General features: G+C 39.8%; 1 protein-coding gene across 1 annotated transcript; it reads left to right on the top strand.

Annotated features, from left to right (window-relative positions):
• The first annotated feature begins 2,854 nt into the window (after nt 1-2,854).
• On the top strand, nt 2,855-5,694 carry ADIPOQ (adiponectin, C1Q and collagen domain containing). The gene is made up of 4 exons (XM_082625243.1): nt 2,855-2,899; nt 3,396-3,449; nt 3,579-3,794; nt 4,706-5,694. Exons 3-4 carry the CDS (start codon nt 3,587-3,589, stop codon nt 5,224-5,226), a joined length of 729 nt encoding a protein of 242 aa, XP_082481369.1. The 5' UTR covers nt 2,855-2,899; nt 3,396-3,449; nt 3,579-3,586; the 3' UTR covers nt 5,227-5,694.
• Nucleotides 5,695-21,176: the final 15,482 nt, after the last annotated feature.

The raw sequence follows: 21,176 nt of genomic DNA, 5'->3' as shown, positions 1-21,176 counted from the left end.
GCCCCCAGTCACCCTTCTTCTTTAGGGCCCTCTGTAGCTGCCTTCACTGGTTCTTATATTCTGGATTCTCCTTCTGTTTCCCTGTGGAAAAGAGCATAGCCCTCCTCATTTCTGGAAGAAGCAAACACAGAGCCTCTCGGTGGTCTTCTTAGGAGTTTTACGGCTAACCCCATAGAGGAAAAGGATGGAGGTGACAAATTGTGGGAAAGTTGGATGATGTATAAAGTCTTAAAAATCTCAGAACAAGTATTCTCCTTAAACACAAAAGGGGCTTGGCTGGTCTTTTCTCCTTGGCTTCTCGTCTAACTCCCCTCTTTCTTCTCATCTTGGGACAAGTCAAGATTAAACTCTCTCTCATTTTCATTTTATTTCCGGCTGTTATTGAGAACACCCCTTGAGACCTCCAATTCCAGTAGAGGGGGACAAAGGTACATGTTAATGGTAAAAGAAAACCTTGACTAGGGACTCATGACCACCAGGGGGCAGCATCTATCGCTATCAGCACCTGTCTCAGTTGTGTTGCCTGTCTCTCCTCCTCTCCGTCTGCTGGTCTCATTCTCAATTCTCACTCCACTTATGAGATGTTATTAGAACTTGATATTTGATAAATGATGCATCATACCAACAGAGAGAAAAAAGATTAATTTAATTAAATGAATGTCTTTTAAACAGTTTTCAAATAGGAAGAAATCATTTGAGTATATTAGATCACAGTTAACAACAACACAAAATATCAGAGATGGATTAAGAGTAAAATTTAAAATACACCAAACAATAGAAGAAAATTAAGTACTTACCAAACTCTAGTATGGAGAAGGACCGTTTAACGCTTAGAAGCAAAAAAAAAAAAAAAAAACCAACAGAGTTGGCTATATAAAAACTAAAACTTCTGTCACCTAAAACTCAGGATAAGCAAGACAAAAGAATAATCTTTACACTAGAGTTAATAGTCATAGCACATATGACAAAGTGTTGGCCTAAAGAGCTCACACAAATTAATTCAAAAAGCACATTGTGTCCCTAATAAATTAACTGATAAAGAACACTAACAGAGATATCAAAAATGAAGAAATTAAATTAGGGAATAGGCCTTTAATAAAATGTACAACTCACTAATGATCAAATGCTCACTAAACTAAGAACAACAAACATGTTTGTAATCATTATATCCAAAGCTGGTGAGGGTAGCTAAGATAGGCTCTTCATGTACACACTGACGTACTACCGGGGAACAGCATGACAAACTGTAATTTGGGAATATCCATTATAAGCCTTAAAAATTTTCATACCTTTTGGTCCAGAAATTTTACTTCTGGGAATATGTCATAGCAGAACAATAATTTGAGGAAAAACTATGTGCCTAAGGATGTTTGTTACAGATTTAAAATGTTTTAAAATGAAAATATGTTCAAAGTTCAGTAAAATGGGAATGTTGACATATATCTTGGCTATATCCACTTGATGGACTAGCACACACACATTTAAAATGACAATTATAAAAATTAGAAAATTGCAAGGCAAAAATTGGGGAATAAAATTTCTATGTAAAGTATTATTTCTCCCATGTTTAAAAATAAACAGATGGATTCTTGGGAGTGGGGATTGTTTTGTTTTCTGTAGTTTTCAAAGTATTTATCTTACTATTTTTCTTTCTTGGCTGCGCCTCATGGCTTGTGGGATTCCGCGACCAGGGATTGAACCCATGCTCCCTGCAGTGGAAGCTCAGAGTCCGTTAACCACTGGACTGCCAGGGAATTCCCTATTTTACTATTTTTAATGAACACACGTGTGTGTGTATGAAAGGTGAGCATATATATATATATATATATATATATAAATACAGTAAACATATATATAAGTTTATATATAACATACATAAACTTATCATATATATATATGATAAGTTTCACATATACATATGAAAGATGAGTGGGTTGTGTCACATGGAGGGGGCATTATAGAGCCCCAGGCAATGGGCCATAGGGGTGGGATTCCAGACACCATGCATGTCTTTGGGGTAAGATTTCTAATCAGGGTCTTTTCTCCATCCTTCACAGAGGAAATGTCTCCTGAAGCCAAACTCAATTCTGGAGGCTTTGTGAAATCTATGAGACAAGCAAACTGATGAAAAATATTGAGTGTTTAGGGTAAAAAAATACATATGGACCATGTTTTATTTAGAATCAAGTTCTTTCAAACTCCACAGAGGGTCTTAGTGATGCCTGTGATCCAGGATCCTAGGCCCTGTTCCCCTCTGTGGTGCTTTCTTTCCACTCCCTGGTGAGAGAGGGATGGGGAGACTAACACCCTGGCAATCAGAGGTGGGGGGCTAAGATCACCTAATAACAGAGGCACGGATGGATGGGGACCAGAGTCCCTGTGCATGTAAAGGACTGTCTTCCGGGAGGGGATATGGAGAGCCAGTTCTGAGACAGGGAGTCCCTTGGGCATCTGTGCCCCTTGAGCTTTTTGCTAGGGTACCCAGAATATATGTTCTAAACGTACTCCATCCTCTTTCCCTCGTTCCCCCTTCCTTTCTCTTTTCCTTCCTCCTTCCCTTCTCTCTCTGGCTCTCTTGCTCTTTGTTTTTTGTTTTTTTTTTACAGAACTATTTATTTAGTCCCTACTTTGTGCTGGTAGTGGGTTAGACTTTGCCCCATGGTGCTTGTAGTTTAATGACTGAAATGCAGGAGCAAGTCAGGAATTATAGTATGGTGCAAGATGTGCCATGCTAGAGATAAGTGAGGGCACTGGGGGAACACAGAGGAGGGACAGCAGACCAGATTGGGGAAGGAGGACTGGGAAGACTTCCTAAAAGAGAGGATAGCCCACTGTGTCCTGCAGGCTGTGTGGGGATCAGGCAGGTGACGAGGTGCAGCTAAGTGTGGCCCAGGCAGTGGTCAGTGGATATTCTCATGGGACAGCGTGTCGCTGGTTGTCTGACTAAGGCTGTGTGTGTGTGTGTGCGCGTGTGCATTGTGCATGTGTGTGTATGGGTGTACATGTGTACATGTGCGTATGCGAGCATGTGTGTGTGCACCTACATAATATACCAAATGGTCTAACATGTGGCCCAGGGAATGGGGAGAGGAAGAAAGAGAATGGGAAAGAAAGGAGGAGGAACAGACATAGAAAATGAGGAAAAGGGAGGTAGAGAAGAAAAAGGAAGGAGCCGGAGAGAAGGAAGTTGGTTAGAGTTGAATGTGATGATCTGAATCATCATTCTTGGACAATTCAAGGGATAGGCTCATGACAAGTTGACTCTTGGAGCCTCCCCTGTGCCTCGTACTGTGCTCAGATATGAGGAATTGGAGGAGTGTTGTCTCACCATCACCGATGGTGGAAGAAAGGAGATCACACACACAAAGAATAATGCTAAATACTGCAAATTTCAGGGCAGAGAGAAATCAAGGTGGGCTGAAAGAGTCAGAAGATTCTCCCTGGAAGAGGTGAGTATTGAGAGAGCAGGTCTCAGAGGCAGACTCTGCGGAACTGGCCAGAGCCCTGCTTGGGTCCTGACTGGGTGAGCCATGTGGGGTCCACTCTTCTGTGTCTGACAGCACAAATCTGGGTTCCAGGGCTCAGCATGCTGCTGCTGGGAGCTGTTCTACTGCTACTAGCCCTGCCCAGTCATGGCCAGGAAAACACTGAAGGGCCTGAAGTCCTTCCCATCCCCAAGGGGGCCTGCTCAGGTTGGATGGCAGGCATCCCAGGGCATCCTGGCCACAACGGGACTCCAGGCCGTGATGGCAGAGATGGCACCCCTGGTGAGAAGGGTGAGAAAGGAGATCCAGGTAAGAATAAGGTCTTTAGTCTCTGTCACAGACTTCTCCTGGGTAGAAGAGAGCTTCTAACACTATAGGAGGGCAATAGTTATTAACTAAGGTCTACACACAGGGAAGAAACAAAGCTTCTTAATGTGACCCATAAGCAATATGAAGTGGATTTTGGATTGACCTTTCAAAGGTAAACACACGTGGTACCTTTAAAACCAAGTACCCTTGACTCTGCTCTACCCACACCACCTTCCTCACCCTCTTCCCATCCCCGCCCTCATCCATCCCTATTCCCAGTCTGCTCATATTCCTGTTTCCCTTAATTTTGCCTTAATTCCCATTCCATCCAGTGGCATTCAACCATACTTCCTGGTACCTCCTGCAGGCCACAGTCCTTCTCTTGGATAACTCTTGCTCTAGTGCACAGGACTGTTAGAGGTTACTACAAGAGAGTCTACTCCAAATATGCTGAAGTGAATGTGGACAAGTGCCTAAACAGTGGAATAGAGAGAAAATGCCCTCAATGCAGACCTGGGTTAACAATGAAGGCTTTCAGGAGGAGGTGGGGCTTGAGCGAAGCCTTGAAGGATGTGTGGACAGAATAAAGGAGGGAGGGCAGCCTAGTCGGAGGGCAGAGAAAAGCAGATGTATAGTTAGTTGAGCTGGCACATAAAGTGTTGGCAGGGTGGAGCATCAGTGATGGAGATGTATAGGAGATAAGGTTGGAGATGAATTTATGGGAGCCTGCTGTGGGGCAGGGGATGTGGAGGGGGAAGTGACAGTTGTCCCCTTTGGGAGCTCTCATTGGTTCCTTGCTCTGTAAGTCAAGCAGTTTGTAGGTAGGGGGCCACAGGGACAGTGATTTAGGCTGGAACCAACCTAAACAGGAGCTCTGTTTTTGTGGTCACTAAGGTCTTCTCGTTCTTTAGGTTTTGCTGGTCCTAAGGGTGACACCGGTGAAATTGGAGTGACTGGGGTTGAAGGTCCCCGAGGCTTTCCAGGAACCCCAGGCAGAAAAGGAGAACCTGGAGAAAGTGCCTATGTATACCGCTCAGCATTCAGTGTGGGACTGGAGACCCGGGTCACCATTCCCAACATTCCCATTCGCTTTACCAAGATCTTCTACAATCAGCAAAACCACTATGATGGCACCACTGGCAAATTTTACTGCAACATTCCCGGGCTGTACTATTTCTCCTACCACATCACAGTTTACTTGAAGGATGTGAAGGTCAGCCTCTACAAGAAGGACAAGGCCGTGCTCTTCACCTATGACCAGTTCCAGGACAAGAATGTGGACCAGGCCTCTGGCTCTGTGCTCCTCTATCTGGAGAAGGGTGACCAGGTCTGGCTCCAGGTGTATGGGGATGGAGAGAACAATGGGGTCTATGCAGATAATGTCCATGACTCCACCTTCACAGGCTTCCTTCTCTACCATGACATTGAATGAGCACCACTAACTCAGAGCCTCAACTGGGCCAAGCAGCCTGAAGTCAAAGAATAGTCCACAGGTCTTCAATGTAGTTAGGAGACTGATTTTATTATCTAGTTGGAGGACTGTGAACATTATTCATTCATTCATTCATCAAGTACCTTTTCAAATAATCATATACTGTGTTCCCAGACAGTCCTGAAGAAGACACATCCTTTGGCCTCAAAAATCTATTATGTAGTGGTAATACTAGAAGGATGGTAACATTTACTGGGGAGTTTCAAAACATGACAAGATAACCAACTACAAGAAAGATTTGACAGTGCTATTCTGTGCCCACTGTTTTTCCTTATGTTCATGCCAATCCTGTGAAGTACACAGGAAAGATACTATTCTCCTCTTTTTACACTTGGGGTCCTGAGGACGAGAGAGTTAAGTGAGTGCCTAAAGTCACACAGGCATTTAGTGGCAGAGTTAGAAATCCAACCCAGGGCCATGGGCCTTTTCCAGTATACAGTGCCCGTTTTAAGGAGTGTATGGCCTTTTGGAGGGTATTGGTAGGGGTCTCTCACCCAGCTTGCCTGAGGGCCTTTGGATTGGCCTTCACTATGCATTAAGCCTTTCCCCAGTAGCACTCCCTTGGAGAAGGTGGTTCTATGACTACGTCCCTTTCCAACTGGACTACTCAGTGGCTCCTGCACTACTCTGTACTTCCTCTTCTCTGTGTCTTTCCTCATGCTCTTCTCTCTGGCCCAGAAAGTCAACTCCATCTCCATATGTTGACAGCTTCCCTGTTTCTCAAGTCCACCTGGTCAGGAAGCTTCTCTGATGTGATGTCTCTTTCCTGCAAGCCTTCGTCACACCTCTGCCCCTCTACACGTTACCCTGGATAAGAGTCCTAGGTCTGTGAAACATCCTCCCACAGGCCAGGGACAACTGCCTAGAAAGGACTGTGCTTCCTTCATCCCAAGTCCCCTTGTAGGTCCTTGATAAATGCCTCATGAAGAGCAAGCACTGGAACCTCATATCTACCCAGAGTTAACTCCATTTCAGTCTCTCCATAAAACTAATACCTATCTAAAAAAAACAGTTTCATTTTAGAAACTCCTTGATTTTAAACACCCAATCTTTGTTCCACTGGACAGCTTGAATCTTTTCCACCGAGGTTCGGGATGACTGTGCTTTCCAGAACACTTAAAGAATTCTCCCTCAAGGAAGTAGCTTGAGCCTTCAATGCAAAACCCATGAAGGAATTTGGAAACCGTTCTTTCTTTGAGCACCAGCAGGGTCTGGGAAGACCTGGGCTTCCTGAATCTACTCGTGTTCTTTAAGAATTATAAAGAAAGAAAGGAAAGGAAAAAAGAAATGATAACTGTTTGAGGTGATAGATATGTTAATTAGCTTGATTGTGGTGAATATTTCACAACATATATCTATATCAAATCATCAAATTGTACACCTTAAATATACACATTTTTAATTGTCAAATATTCCTCAAAAAAAGGCGGGGGGGGGGATTACAGATGATTGATGGTGGTAAACATCCTCTCAGGAGACAATAGCTTGAGAGATGCTCTTCAAAGATTTTAGCCAATGCAGAGCTAATACCATTCTGTATAAATGTAGAAATGGAAAACTTAGTTTTTTGCTTCCAGTTTTAAATTCTGAATGATTTCCTTTTATATGTGTATGGCTATTCCTTAGGTGATTATTATTTCTACCTATAAAGCTTTAAAATGTTTGTATATCATTATTTTCTACAAGTAAAGATACTGTTGCTCAGCATTAAAAGTAGAAGCACCTGTATCATATGGCTTTTGTTTTCATTTTTGGAGAAATACGTGGGATTTAGAGAGGGATGAAGGGGTAAACCTTGTGTAATCAGGACTCTATTTTGTGGATGATGAATGAGATTTCCTTGCATCTCATTGGCTCTGGCTGGATTGTGTGTTCATCTCTGACCAATCACTGGAGTCAGGAGGATGGAATATATTTATTGACTTAATTGATTATGGCTAAGCTAGAGAAGAGGTATTTTCATTAAAACAAAATCTGGACACAGTTACCAGAGTGGGAGAATGGATGATGAATGCAAAAACAACAACTGTGCACAACAAACTTTTAATGTTATATTTGAATTTTCTCAGGTTTCTCAGAGAGGCATTGCTGGAAAATTGCTATTGATTTTTTCTAAAATTTCAACAAATAGCTAATGTCTGGTCATGCTCACCATCCCACATCTGGCTGGGGTGGGATGCTCACAGCACTGGACACAGTGTCACACATACTCTAAGCTCTCTGGAACAGGGGTTGGCTTAAGTTCAGACTACAAGCCGTGTCTCACCTTCTAAGGGTGGTAATTCCAACGTTAACTCAGTTTTCAAGACTTTGCTCTGCTATTGGGTCTATCTGTCACATGCACCACTCAGAGTTTGGTCTGGGACTTCAGTAGTTTAATTCTTGAAGCCTTTGTTATGCTTCTTTAGGTCTGTTCTGCATGTGTACACTGGGGGTTGAGTCTGGGTCCTATGTAGGGTCCTGAACAGAATTGGAAGATGTCCTTTCCCAGCTCTTTCCTCTCTGGCATGTCCCTATATTCTCCAGCCCACAGGGACCCTCCTTTTCTTGATTCTTAATGCCAGGAAGCTAGCGTTCTCTCTGAGTTTCATTTTCTTGCACTATTGTGCTGTCCTGTGTGACTGGTGCTGTCTTTGGGGATAAAACAGCAAGAGAAAAGAAAGAAAAAAAATAGCAGGGATCACCCACACTATTTGAACAGCGTGGTCCATTTCACTGGTTTCTCTGGTCAGAGAGAGAAATTTTGCGGGGGTTGAATTTTAGATGCTTGTGTTGCCTCTGCTTCTGTGGCAATGCAGCCCAGTGCTTGGGGCTGATCTCAGGGCAGAGCTGGGAGAGAACAGAGAAAAGAAAACGTGTTTAAAAAAAGAAGTGGGATTTCCCTTACACGTCTGTCATTCAGGAATTGCTGTTCCTGGTCTTCTGGTTAGCAAGAGGTGATTTCACCCAGGCTATGAGTTGCTATTCACGTTTTGACTTTAGTCCTCGGTCTGCCTGCTGTTATTTACTTTTTAGACTCTTCAGGTATTTGTTTTTTGCATTTTGTCTAGAGTTTTTGGTTGTAATCAGTGGGAAAGGTAGACTGTAGTTAGTTTAGTTTGGCTAGTACCAGGCACCCGATGTCCCATGATAGTCCTGAAGAAGGATAAAGGGAAGGAATTGAGGGATAGCAGTAGGTCCAAGAAGGCATATACATTATGCTGAAGTTGATGGAAGTCAAAGAAAATAAGTCCAATCTTGAGATAGACCATTGTTGAAGAAAGAACGTGGAGGGTACCAAAAACTCCTTAACCAAGGGAGGCTGGGGCCAAGTATGGTCTTGATTATAACCCCAGCCTCTAATTCTTCCTGTGCATGGAGCGACTGATGAGAATACATCCCATGCTGTGCAGTGATGAAAGCAGTCAGCATGACTCCACCACAGGCATCAAAGCAGAAATATTTACCTTCAAATTCAGAAATTTTATTCATTTAGTGCTTTACTTAGGAATGTTTGGAAATTTACAGGTTTTTAGTGAGATTTGGAAAGAACTAGATTTTTTCCTTTGACTTTCTCAGGTATTTTACAGCAAGTAAACATGATTTTGAACGAAATTCACTATGTAAAAACCACATTTTCCCAAAAGTAGGTGAAGCAATGAAAATGCAGAGACCACTTCCCTTTATTTGTTATGTGTGCTTCACAAGATCAGTGTAAGTGGAATTCCGGGACAAGGATTAATGTTTAATGTGCAGTTCAGTTTGTGGTGAGAGTTAGGGCTATAAACAGGTCAAGCGTCAGTCTGTACTGAGTGTAGTGGACACCTGCTGGGTGTTCTTTCATTTCTCCCTTCATGATGGGGCCACCCTATGGCCACACCCATCAGGCCGCCCTATAGTCCAATCTGATCCCTTTCTCCTAGAGACCATTGAATGGACCAAGGCAGATGCTTGATCTAGGCTGGGCCATCCAGAGTTCCTCCAGGAATATTAATTAGGATGGATGAAAAATATACAGATTTGAGACTCAGGGGTGGCCACCTTCTGCCCTGCAGTCTAGAGATAGAGGAAGGCCAGCTGTGCAGAAAAAAAAGCAGCTCAGAGAGAAACAAAACTGAAGGAGAGAGAGAAACTCTTGTTCCCAGAAGTTTTCCACTTTTTGGTTCCAGTCCTTCTTGACATTCAGTTGTATACTTGCCCTTGGGTCACATGAGACATCAGTTCCTGGATTTTTGTATAATTTTCTCTTTTAACTTAAGCTAGCTTGAGTTGATTTCTGCTGTCTATATCCAAAGAGTATAATGGGTCAGGAGTTAATCTATGACTGTGCCCAGGTACCAGGCTGAGGTCTAGTCAGGAAAAATACTTGGTAATGGGGTAACAGAATTAAGTCATCAGGCCCCATGAAATCAAACCTAGAACTCAAGTTCATTTATATTTATTTTATTGGCAATTAATTTCCTAGCTTGGAAATTTCTTATGGGCAGAGACTTCCTATTTCATCTTTGAACTCTTTCTAGAGATCATTCATTCATTCAGTAAATATTTATTAAGTATATACTATGTGCCAAACACATAATAATTTAAAAAATAACAATAATAATAATATAAGTCATCATTTGAAGTACCTGCTTGAAACACACTCTTTTATTTAATCCTTATAATGCTCTGTATATTAAATAGCCTAGACCCAAATTTCAGATAAGAAAACTGGTTAGGCTGTGATCCAAAGTCACAATTAGTAAATTGTAGAGCAAGGATTCATACTCAGAGCTGTCTGACTCTAAAGCTTATGCTTGTAGAAAGAGTGAACCCAAAGACATTTGGGCAATACGGTATTTGTACAACCTGTAGTCCTAATGGTGGCAATCCTGTAAATAACAGCAGTGGAAAAACTTGCCTTTGAAAAATGAGTCACTGAATTTGCTATATGACAGAAAGTCTGGTTGTTAAAAGGAAATATGATGAAATGTCTCACTCATCATTTATGTGGACAAGTTCTGAGGACTGCACTGAGGTTCTTTGTAAGTGTGATGCAAGAAAAAATAAGTTCTTGCAAAAGAGCTTGTTTATGCCAGCTGCAATAGGTTGAGTTGATGTTCAACCATTTGCTATTACAACATTTTATGGATTAGAAATAGAATGCTATTTCCTTAACATGATAAAGAATAACACATTCAAAACAATGTCCAGCGTTATAATAAAACAGTGGAACACAGAATGCATTCCCATCAAAATTGTTTACAAAACAAGGATGCTTACTTTCACCCTTCTCACTTAATAGTGTCCTGGAAGTTCTGTTGCTTTACCTCTTATCTTTGAGATCTATCTTATTTTATTCATGCTGTTATCACAATCTTCCATAGAACAGGCACTCACTGGAAGTTAAAAAAAATTTTTTTTTGCTTGGTGTATATTTTTTTTCTCCCAGACTGTGTTCTCAGCTTCTCTTTGGCATGTTGTGTTTCTCTTTCTGTTTTCTGTAGTGTACCTGGCTGATTCTAGCTTGCTTGTGTTGAACGTGGACAGGTCTTTTGAGACCTTCAGTTCTCTCTGAGACACTGATGGTGAATTCTCCATGACTTCTTCCATCCCTGACACTTGCATGTCTCACCCCCATGCTACAGGGTGGAGGTAAATTTGCTTTCTATTCACTCTTCTGAGACTGAGGGCAGAAAGAGTAGGAGCAGACCTCCACTGTGGTTGTGTGCAGCCTTTGTGACCTAGGTTTTACTCTCTCTTCTGAAATGACGTTACAAATCTGGTACCAGGATTAATCCACCTTGTTGGCCATGCCTCCTGTTCTCATGGTGGGATACTACTGGATTCCTGATAGTTCCCTGGGGCTCTTCCTGTTTCTAGCGAGACCTTGAAGTAGGGGTCTACACTGTGAGGAGTGTTTCTTTGAGCTGTTTACTTACCTCTTGAGTCTGTTTAACCACAGGTTGGGGAGTATTAGTGAGAGATCTCAAGAATTTGTCCAATCTCCTTCTTTCTGAGTTCGGTCGTGGCAGGTAGAGGGCTGCAGTGGGCTCAGAAGCTGAGCCTTGATCTGTCAGAATGTTTTGTCTCTTTCCTCAATAGCCACATTTTGAAGTTTATAACTTGTAGTTATACCCCTTTTCCTATTCTGTTGCTATTGGTGAATTTTCAGAGGTGTTAGTTTTGTGTGTGTGTGATGCTCATCTCACAGAGCAAACAGGTGAGACAATATAAGAACACATTTTCAAAAATAATAATTTATCAGTGGAATGGGCAGATAGCCTTACCAGGTGATAAAAGGTATTACAAAATTATAGCAATTAAAATAGAATATTGCTTTGTGACCACCTAGAGGGGTGGGATAGGGAGGGTGGGAGGGAGAAGCCAGAGGGAGGAGATATGGGGATATATGTATATGTATAGCTGATTCACTTTGTTATAAAGCAGAAACTAACACACCACTGTAAAGCAATTATACTCCAATAAAGATGTTAAAAAAATAAATAAAATAGAGTATTGTTGCATATGAATAGAAAGATTAAAAAGTTTAATGTGTGATTAAAAAAGCAAACAACCGAATCCAAAAATGAGCAGAAGACCTAAATAGACATTTCTCCAAAGAAGACATACAGATGGCCAAGAAGCATGTGAAAAGCTGCTCAACATCGCTAATTATTAGAGAAATGCAAATCAAAACTACAATGAGGTACCACCTCACACCAGTTAGAATGGGCATCATCAGAAAATCTACAAACAACAAATGCTGAAGAGGGTGTGGAGAAAATGGAACCCTCTTGCACTGTTGGTGGGAATGTAAATTGATACAGCCACTATGGAGAACACTATGGAGGTTCCTTAAAAAACTAAAAGTAGAACTACCATATGACCCAGGAATCCCACTACTGGGCATATACCCAGAGAAAACCATAATTCAAAAAGACACATGCACCTCAATGTTCATTGCAGCACTATTTACAATAGCCAGGTCATGGAAACAACCTAAATATCCATCGACAGACGAATGGATAAAGAAGATGTGGTACATATGTACAATGGAATATTACTAAGCCATAAAAAGGAATGAAATTGGGTCATTTGTAGAAACATGGATGGATCTAGAGACTGTCATACAGAGTGAAGTAAGTCGGAAAGAGAAAAACAAATATCATATATTACCGCATATATGTGGAACCTAGCAAAATGGTTCAGATGAACTGGTTTGCAGGGCAGAAATAGAGACACAAATGTAGAGAACAAATGTATGGACACCAAGGGGGGAAAGTGGCAGTGGGGTGGGGGTGGGGGTGTGATGAATTGGGAGATTGGGATTGATATATATACACTAATATGTATAAAATAGATAACTAATAAGAACCTGCTGTATAAAAAAATAAAGAAAATAAAATTCAAAAAAAAAGTTTAATATGTGATAAAAGAAGCTTTATACGTTTTGGTTATTTAGAGCAAAGGAATATTCTTGGCTTTTTCCTCATACATGTTTGAAAAATATTGCAAAAAGATCAGATAGTTAAATCAACTGAAAGTAGAACACAAAACTATTAAAAACACTCTAAATGTACATAAAAGTGGCTATCAAGTCTCTAAATGGGGAAAGAGACTTTCTGAGATGAGAGAAGAAACAATAGAGGAAAAGATAAACAGATGTGATGCATGAAGCTTTAAACTTGTGCTTTTTAAAAAAAAATACAAGGCAATTGTTTTCAACAGAATTACAAGACAATCAATTTGTAATAAATGTGACATGCTAATACCTTTACTATAAGGAGGTCAAACAAATTAGTAAGAAAAACATAATTTCCCCAATAAACACATAGACAAGAACAAGAAGAGACAAGCCACAAGATGGAAAAAATAAATGAATTATAAATTTATGCTCATGCATTTTCTCTCTAATAAATATAAATTAAAACAACAAAGTTATGCCATATCATTTTCAACTATACAACTAATAAAAGATTGTTTTAGGGAATTCCCTGGCAGTCCAGTGGTTAGAAATCCATGCTTCCACTGCAGGGGGCCTGGGTTTGACCCCTGGTTGGGAACTAGCATCCCACAAGCCAAGCGGCCAAAAATAAATGGTTTTAAGTGGTAATATTTAATGTAGATATGGAGACATGAATTTGGTATCTTTATATAATTTTGCTGAGGTTATTAATTTTACAGCTCTTTGGAAACAAATTTTTCACATTTTATCATGGACATTTAAAATGTTCATACATTTTGCCCAGTAATTAAATTCCTGAGATTATGTGTGAAGGAAATAATCCTAAATGTAGAAAAAAAATCTCTAGGTGCAAAGATATTTATTGCAGTATTATTCATAAGGAGAAATATTGGAAACAAGCTAAATATTCAATAATGGAGGGATGGGTAAAATTATAGTATGGTTGCATGATGAGATATTTTACGTCCATAATCAATGATATTTTCAAATAATTTTTAATTACCTAAGAAATGCTTATATAATTATATTAAGCAAAAAAAAAGGATATCGGTTGTGGTGTATGCTTATAAATACAGTATGCATAGAAAAACAGTGGAAGAAAAACCCACAAAAATACTAAAAAATACAGTCATCTTTTGGTGGTGTAATTAACAGTACTTAACAGTACTTGTTTCTCCTTCTTATACTTTTTTATTGTCAAGACTCTCAGTTACAAGTAAGAGAAACCCAATACCAAACAGAATGAGCAAAAATAGGAATTTATTTGTCGAGTAACCAAAAATTAGGGGGATAGAGCATTCTTGAGTCTAAATCCAGGGGCTCCATTGACATGGTCATGAGTCTAACTGTCCTCTCATTTTATCTTATCTCTGCTTCGTTTAGCGTATTGATAAAATTTTTCCTTGCTGCAGACTCTGGCTTCTTTTGTGAGACCAGATAAGTTGACTGAAAAAGATTTCTAATTCTGTCATTCTTATAGCTCTCTATCCCAGAGCTAAAGAAATGTTAGTTTTTCTGATGCATATATATCTAGCTCCTCTGTAGTTTGTGATTATCTTGATTAGGCCACGTGCACACCTTGATCTAAAGGGCACATACCCACCTCTGTTGTTCATAGTGGGGTCAGGGAAAACGTGTGCCTGGAGTTAGTCCCACCTGAATCACTTTCAGTGCAGGGTCCACGGAAAGAGTGCTTCCAATATGTGAGGAAAGACAGCATTTTTTGTATAACCAACAAGTCTCACTTACATAAATTGAAAAAAAACCCTATCACCACCCACCCATTTCCACCTCCACTCTCTCCTCATCGAAGGAAAAAAAATCCAGCATTATTCAGATTTGACTGGTAAGAGTGTGTCATTTTTTGCATCTAAACTCAAGGAACAAAACCAATGCATTAAATTAACAAAAAAGCAATAATTATTATAAATGAAAGGGATACACAGTTATAAGTTTGGAAGTGTCAAACCTAGCAATAAAGCAAAAAGCTATTTAGACGTAAAGGTCATAATACTGTAGAAAAATATTAAGTCCTGGGTTCTGATAAAGAAAAACCAAGTTTCTAGCTAAAATGCTGGTTCATCCTCAAAAACAAACTAATCAAACTAAAGCAAAACAAAACAAAAAACAGGAGAGTGGGCTTCTGTCCAGCAGCACAGTGTTAGGGGTTCTGATGGATATTTGGGGACCATTCCGCTCACTAGGCTTTCTGCATAGCATTTTCTTGCCAAGGGAACTGCTATTCTCATGGGAACAGTAGCTGCAAGCTTATTAGGTAAGTTAGTAGTACTTGAGGCCAAGACTCAGGACAGTCTTACCCCATGAAATCATTCATGTTACTTATTGCATCAGTAGTTTTTCTTTTCATTGCTTAGTAACATTCCATTGCATGGATATAGCACAATTTGTTTATCCAGCCATTTGTTGATGGCCATTTGAGACTTTTCCAGTATTTGGCTATTATGAATAAATCTGTTATGAAACTGTGTACAATTTCTTTTTGTGGACATATATTGCTATTTTTCTTGAGTAAATACCTAGAAGTAGAATTTATGGGCCAAATGGTAAGGGAAAATTTAACTTTTTAAGAAGCCATCAAACTCTTCCAAAGTAGTTTTACCATTTTAAATTTCCACAGGCAGCGTATGAGAGTTCCAGGTGCTCCATGTCCTGTCAACGCTTATTTTCAGTCTTTTTACTTTTAGCAATATTAGTGTGTGTGAAGTGAGAGTTCACCTTATTTTTCTGTTTTTTTTAAATTAATTAATTTTTATTTTTGGCTGTGTTACGTCTTCGTTGCTACCCATGGGCTTTCTCTAGTTGCGGTGAACAGGGGCTACTCTTCGTTGTGTTGAGCGGGCTACTCACTATGGTGGCTTCTCTTGTTGTGGACGGAGCATGGGCTCTAGGCACATGAGCTTTAGTAGTTGTGGCACGCTAGCTCAGTAGTTGTGGCTCGCAGGCTCTAGAGTGCAGGCTCAGTAGTTGTGGCACAGGGGCTTAGTTGCTTCGTGGCATGTGGGATCTTCCTGGACCAGGGTTCGAACCCATGTCCCCGACATTGGCAGGCGGATTCTTAACCACTTTGCTACCAGGGAAGCCCTGTTTTGCTCATTTTAAAATTGGGTTGTTTGTCTTATTATTGAGTTGTGTTTATATATTACAAATACAAGTCATTTATCAGATATATGCATCATAAATATTTTCTCCTAACCTCTGGCTTGGTATTTTATTTTCTTAATTGTGTCTTTCGAAGAGCAAAACTTAAAACATTTGATGGAGTCCAGTTTATCATTTTTTAAAAATAGTTTTATAGTTTCTTTATATGTACTGAATCCTTAAGAATTTTTTGCCCATCCCAATGTTGAAAAAAATTTTCTCCTGTGTTTTTTAAAATAGTTTTATTGAGATATAATTTATATGCCATACAATTTGCTGACTGTAGAGTAGAATTCAATGATATTTTAGTATGTTCACAGAGTTGTGCAACCATCACCACAAACTAATTTTAGAATATTTTCCTTCCCCCTAAAAGAAACCCTGTAACCATCAGCAGTCATTCCCTAATCTCAATCCAATCTTATCTCTCATACCTCCCAGTCTAGGCAAACAATAATCTACTTTTGGTCTCTATAGATTTGCATATTCAGAACATTTCATATAAAGGTACTCATAACCTGTGGTCTTTTGTGACTGGCTTATTTCACTTAGCATAATATTTTCACAGTTCATCAATACTGTAGCATATATCAGTACTTTATTCCTCTTTTATTATGGAATAATATTCCATTGTATGGATATAAGCCTATTTTATTTGCGCATTCATCAATTGATGGGTATTTGGGTTGTTCCCACTTTTTGGCTATTGTGAATGCTGCTGCTATATATGAATGTTCATGTACATGTTTTGATATTGGTATATGTTTTCATTTCTCTTGTGTATATATCTAGAAGTAGAATTTCTGGATCAAATGGTATTGAATTTTCAGCACATCTTATGCAGATTTTGTTATATTTATTTTTAAGTATTTCGTGTTTTAAATAGTATAATTGGCATTGTTTCTATAAATTTCAATATAGTGTTGCATTTTTGCAGATATTTTTAGGGGGCAGGGGATCTTTTAATATGATCATATGATTTTCCTTCCTCTCTCTGTAAATATGGTAAATTGCACTGATTACTTTCCAAATGTTAAACCAACCTTTCCCCCCCCCCCCGGGAATAAACCTCATTTGATCATGTTGTATTAGCCTTGGTATATTGCTGGATATGATTTTGTTACTGAACCTACTTGGGTCCACTTGCTCGCATGCAGTAAAGCCAATCTACTGACACCAGGTTGTGGTGAAGGAAAGTGCAGCATTTATCGCAAGGCCAAGCAAGGAGTAAATATAGTGGTCTGGGTTGCTGTAACAGAATGCCATAGACTGGGCGACTAAAATAATAGAAATGTATCTCTCACAGTTCTGGAAGCTGGGAAGTCTGAGATCAGGGTGCCAGTATGGTCGTCAGGTCTGGGGAGGGTCATCTTCCTGGTTTGCAGATGGCTGTCTTCTTGCTGGGTCCTCACATGATGGAGAGAGAGAGATCATCTCTCTTGTCTCTTCTAATAAGAGCACTAATCCCATTCATGAAAACTCTACCCTCATGACCTAAATAACCTCCCAGAGGCCCCACCTCCAAATACCATCACATTGGGGATTTTTAAGCTTCAACATATGAATTCTGGGGAGACACAAGCATGCAGTCCATAGCAGGGTATCACAGTGATCTATTTGCATAATACTTATACCTAGAAATGAAACATGTTGGCAGATGTGTATATAAATGGAGCAAAATGCCTGCCTCTTTTGGAGAATTTTGTCAGGGCCCAAATAACTTGGAAACTTCAACTCTGGGCTGGTTGTCTCAGTATTAATTACAGCCAGAACATGGACATGAGAAGAGTGCCTCACAGACCCATGCATGGATTTGAATGATGTTGTTAACTGAGTAAACTTCATAAAATCCAGGCTTATGAAAGCTTAACTGTTTTCTATAATTTGAGCTTGTAGAAAACTTCCTTAATATTCCACTGCTGCACACACGCAGCTGTTGGCTGGCTGAGGTCTGGCACAGGGTGAGTCAGTATTCAGTTAGGAGTTGAAGTAGCAGCTCTTTCTCAGATTCACACATTCCTTTTGACTTATTGGCAGCAAGATATTATCTGGTTCATAGTCTTGTTACTTGGCAGACACATTTATTTTAGTAAATAGGAATACCTTAAATCTGAATCCTAAAGACAAAGACCTTACTGTCTTCCTTATTCATGACAAAATTACAGCTACAAAAGAGAAGCATGAATTCTGGTATTCAAATGAAGAAAAAGTTCTATTGAGTTATTTTCCCACCCTGGAAAACTTTCTCTCAGAGAATAATTTAATGATGGATGATTCTACGAGGAATGCTACAATGCTGTAAATGTCTGCATGCCAAACTGCTTTCAATGAGTGAATGTTTTCTCTGGAAAATGGAAATTGTGACACAGTCCAGGCAATAGCATACTCCCTGTCTTCTGTAATAAAGGGAAGGTTCACTGACTGGAACTCAGGTGTAATAGAGATAGAAATATCCCTGATTTCCTGGATACAACAAAAGAAGCTACCATTGTCCCCATCTTTTCCTACTATAGTGCATGGTCATAAAAAATGCATATTTATTGAGAGATGTCTTTATTTATTTTCTAAATAAATTTATTTATTTTAGTTATTTATTTTTGTCTGTTGGGTCTTCGTTCCTGCATGTGGGCTTTCTCTAGTTGCGGCGAGCAGGGGCTACTCTTCGTTGCGGTGCACGGGCTTCTCATTGCGGTGGCTTCTCTTGTTGCAGAGCATGGACTCTAGGCGTGTGGGCTTCAGTAGTTGGGGTGCGTGGGCTTAGTTGCTCCGCAGCACGTGGGATCTTCCTGGATCAGGGCTCGAACCTGTGTTCACTGCATTGGCAGGCAGATTCTTAACCACTGTGCCACCAGGGAAGCCCGAGAGAGACGTCTTTAAAATGTGTAGGGAGTTACAGCCCTCACAGTGAACATGTGTGAATATGTTTCCTTTGCTGGTCTTCAGTTATCTTTCTTGAACATGAGCTTTTCCCCTGGCTGAGTATCATCCACTATCTGAAGATGGATATTTTCCCTTCAGTATAGACACTGATGCAAGCCAACTATTTTGGATATACTCAAAATTCTTAAAAAAGGATTGTCAAGGGTAATTTTAATGAATCTGGCTATTGCCTTCAGCACTGTGACAGAGACTACTGGAACTCACTGATATCTGCATGCTCCTCTGTATCTCCCAGGCGCCTTGTGACTACCTTGGACCTATGAGTAGGTCTGGCCAATGGAATGTAAGCAGAGATGGGTGCCCCTTCCAGGCTGAAATAATAAAGTGCCTCATGTACCTTCCCACACACTGTGTTCTCCTCCATAGTGGGAGTAGAGGCCAAAGGTTAATGATGGATGGATGATGGTAGAGTCAGAAGATGGAGGATTCTGTACCCCAGAGCCACATTTTGGAGGAGAGCTTCCATAGAGAGCTCCCTAACTTATATCAGACTATGACATGAGTAAGAAATAAACCTTTACTAAGATTTATTGTGTTGTGAAATTTTAGGGATGATTTATTACTGCTGCTAGCATTTCTTATTCCTTTCGATGCCAGCTTCTCATCTAAACTGTCACTCCCGGGTAAACTCAATACTCCCTCCACGTTTCCTCAAGATGAAATACAAGTTCTTGAATGCAGTCCTGGAAGTAAACATGTAATTGTCAAAGATCTGATATCAAGCTTTTTTGTTCATCTTTCTCATAACTTTGGTAAAAGGATTTATCCTGCTAAAAAGTGATCTTTAAGATATTTTATGTACTATTTTGGGAATATACTATGATAACATTTGCTGATTCTTGATTTATACAATTAAGTTAAACATATCAATTTCATTGTGTTCTGAAATTAGTACTATGACTTTCAGATGTCTCTTAGATACCTTTGAGAAGCCTTGTATTCTTCCCAGGGTGGAAGGCATATAATAACTAGATGGCCTTGAAATGTAACATAGTGATATTTTTTCTGTTCATCCACTTATTCATTCAACAAAAATGTATTGACCACCAACTATTATGCAGGAACTGTGCTGTCCAACTTAGCAGCCTCTAACGATGTGTGGACATTTTTTAAAATTTAAGTTTAAATTACTCTAAATAAAATAAATTAAATTAAAAATTCAGTTCTTTAGTAATATCTACCACATTTCAAGTGTTTGATAGCTATATGTAGCTAGCAGCTATCTTACTGGACAACACAGAGGAACATTACCATCATCCAGAAAGTTTCACTGGACAGCATTCATCTAGAAAAAAGATGGATACAATATTCATAATTTCTCTTTAATGTAATCATTGTTTCCATCAAAATTAATAAAATATGCTTTAGGCTGCCAGAGAAGTCAGGAAATCTGTGTATAGGAGACAACATTTGAACTTATTCTTAAAAGATGAGAAGGAATTTGCTATATTCCAATAAGAGAGAACAGCAGATACAAAGTCAAAGAAGCATAAATGGGCTAATAAGGCAGGGTGAGAAGTTCAATGTGACTGGAGAGAAATATATGTAAGAGAAAAAAGCAGAGATGAGGTTGGGTGTGGCAAGAGCAGGCAAAGTAGAGACGGGTACAGTAGAGAGTTTGGATTTCATCTTTTGGTGATGGGAAACCAACAATATCTTTTAAGCAGGAGAATAATAACATCAGACTGGCATTGTATGAAGGTCACTTGCTGGTAGTATTGATGATGAAAGATCAGATTGGAGGCTATGGGTCCCAGCAGGTCAAGACAAAAGCAGTAGTAGTTGAATTGAAAAGGAAAGCCTCAATTTTAGAGATATTTCTATATTAGAATTATAAAGTTAGAATGTACATAATTTAGACCAACTTTTTCTGCTTAATCAAGTGGAGTGTCGGAAGGAGCCAAGTGAAAGGAGAAGTAAGACTGTGTGTTACATATGGGTGTATGCCTCAGTATCTACTCACAGAGAACAAACAAGCATAGATTTTGGCACACTTATCTATGCTATGACACTCAGGCTGTGCTCTTGAGAAAGTGGTGTGTACATAAGTTCATTCAGAGAAATTCTTCTCCCTAACATTTGGACATTTTGAAGTTACAAGAAGGCCACTCTTTCCTAGGAAGTCTATTTCATTAAAGGGACATTTTTGATGTTACCTCTGTGTTGAGAATTTTTACTTTTTTTTTTTTTTTTTTTTTTTTTTTTGTGGTACGCGGGCTTCTCACTGCTGTGGCCTCTCCCGTTGTGGAGCACAGGCTTTGGACGCAGAGGCTCAGCGGCCATGGCTCACGGGCCCAGCCGCTCCGTGGCATGCAGGATCTTCCTGGACCGGGGCACGAACCCGTGTCCCCTGCATTGGCAGGCG

This window comes from Mesoplodon mirus (genome assembly GCF_964341445.2).
Source record: "Mesoplodon mirus genome assembly, chromosome: 6".
Classification (NCBI taxonomy): Eukaryota; Metazoa; Chordata; class Mammalia; order Artiodactyla; family Ziphiidae; genus Mesoplodon; species Mesoplodon mirus.
Note: the sequence above shows the minus strand (reverse complement) of the source record. Positions and strands in the feature narration are given on the sequence as shown.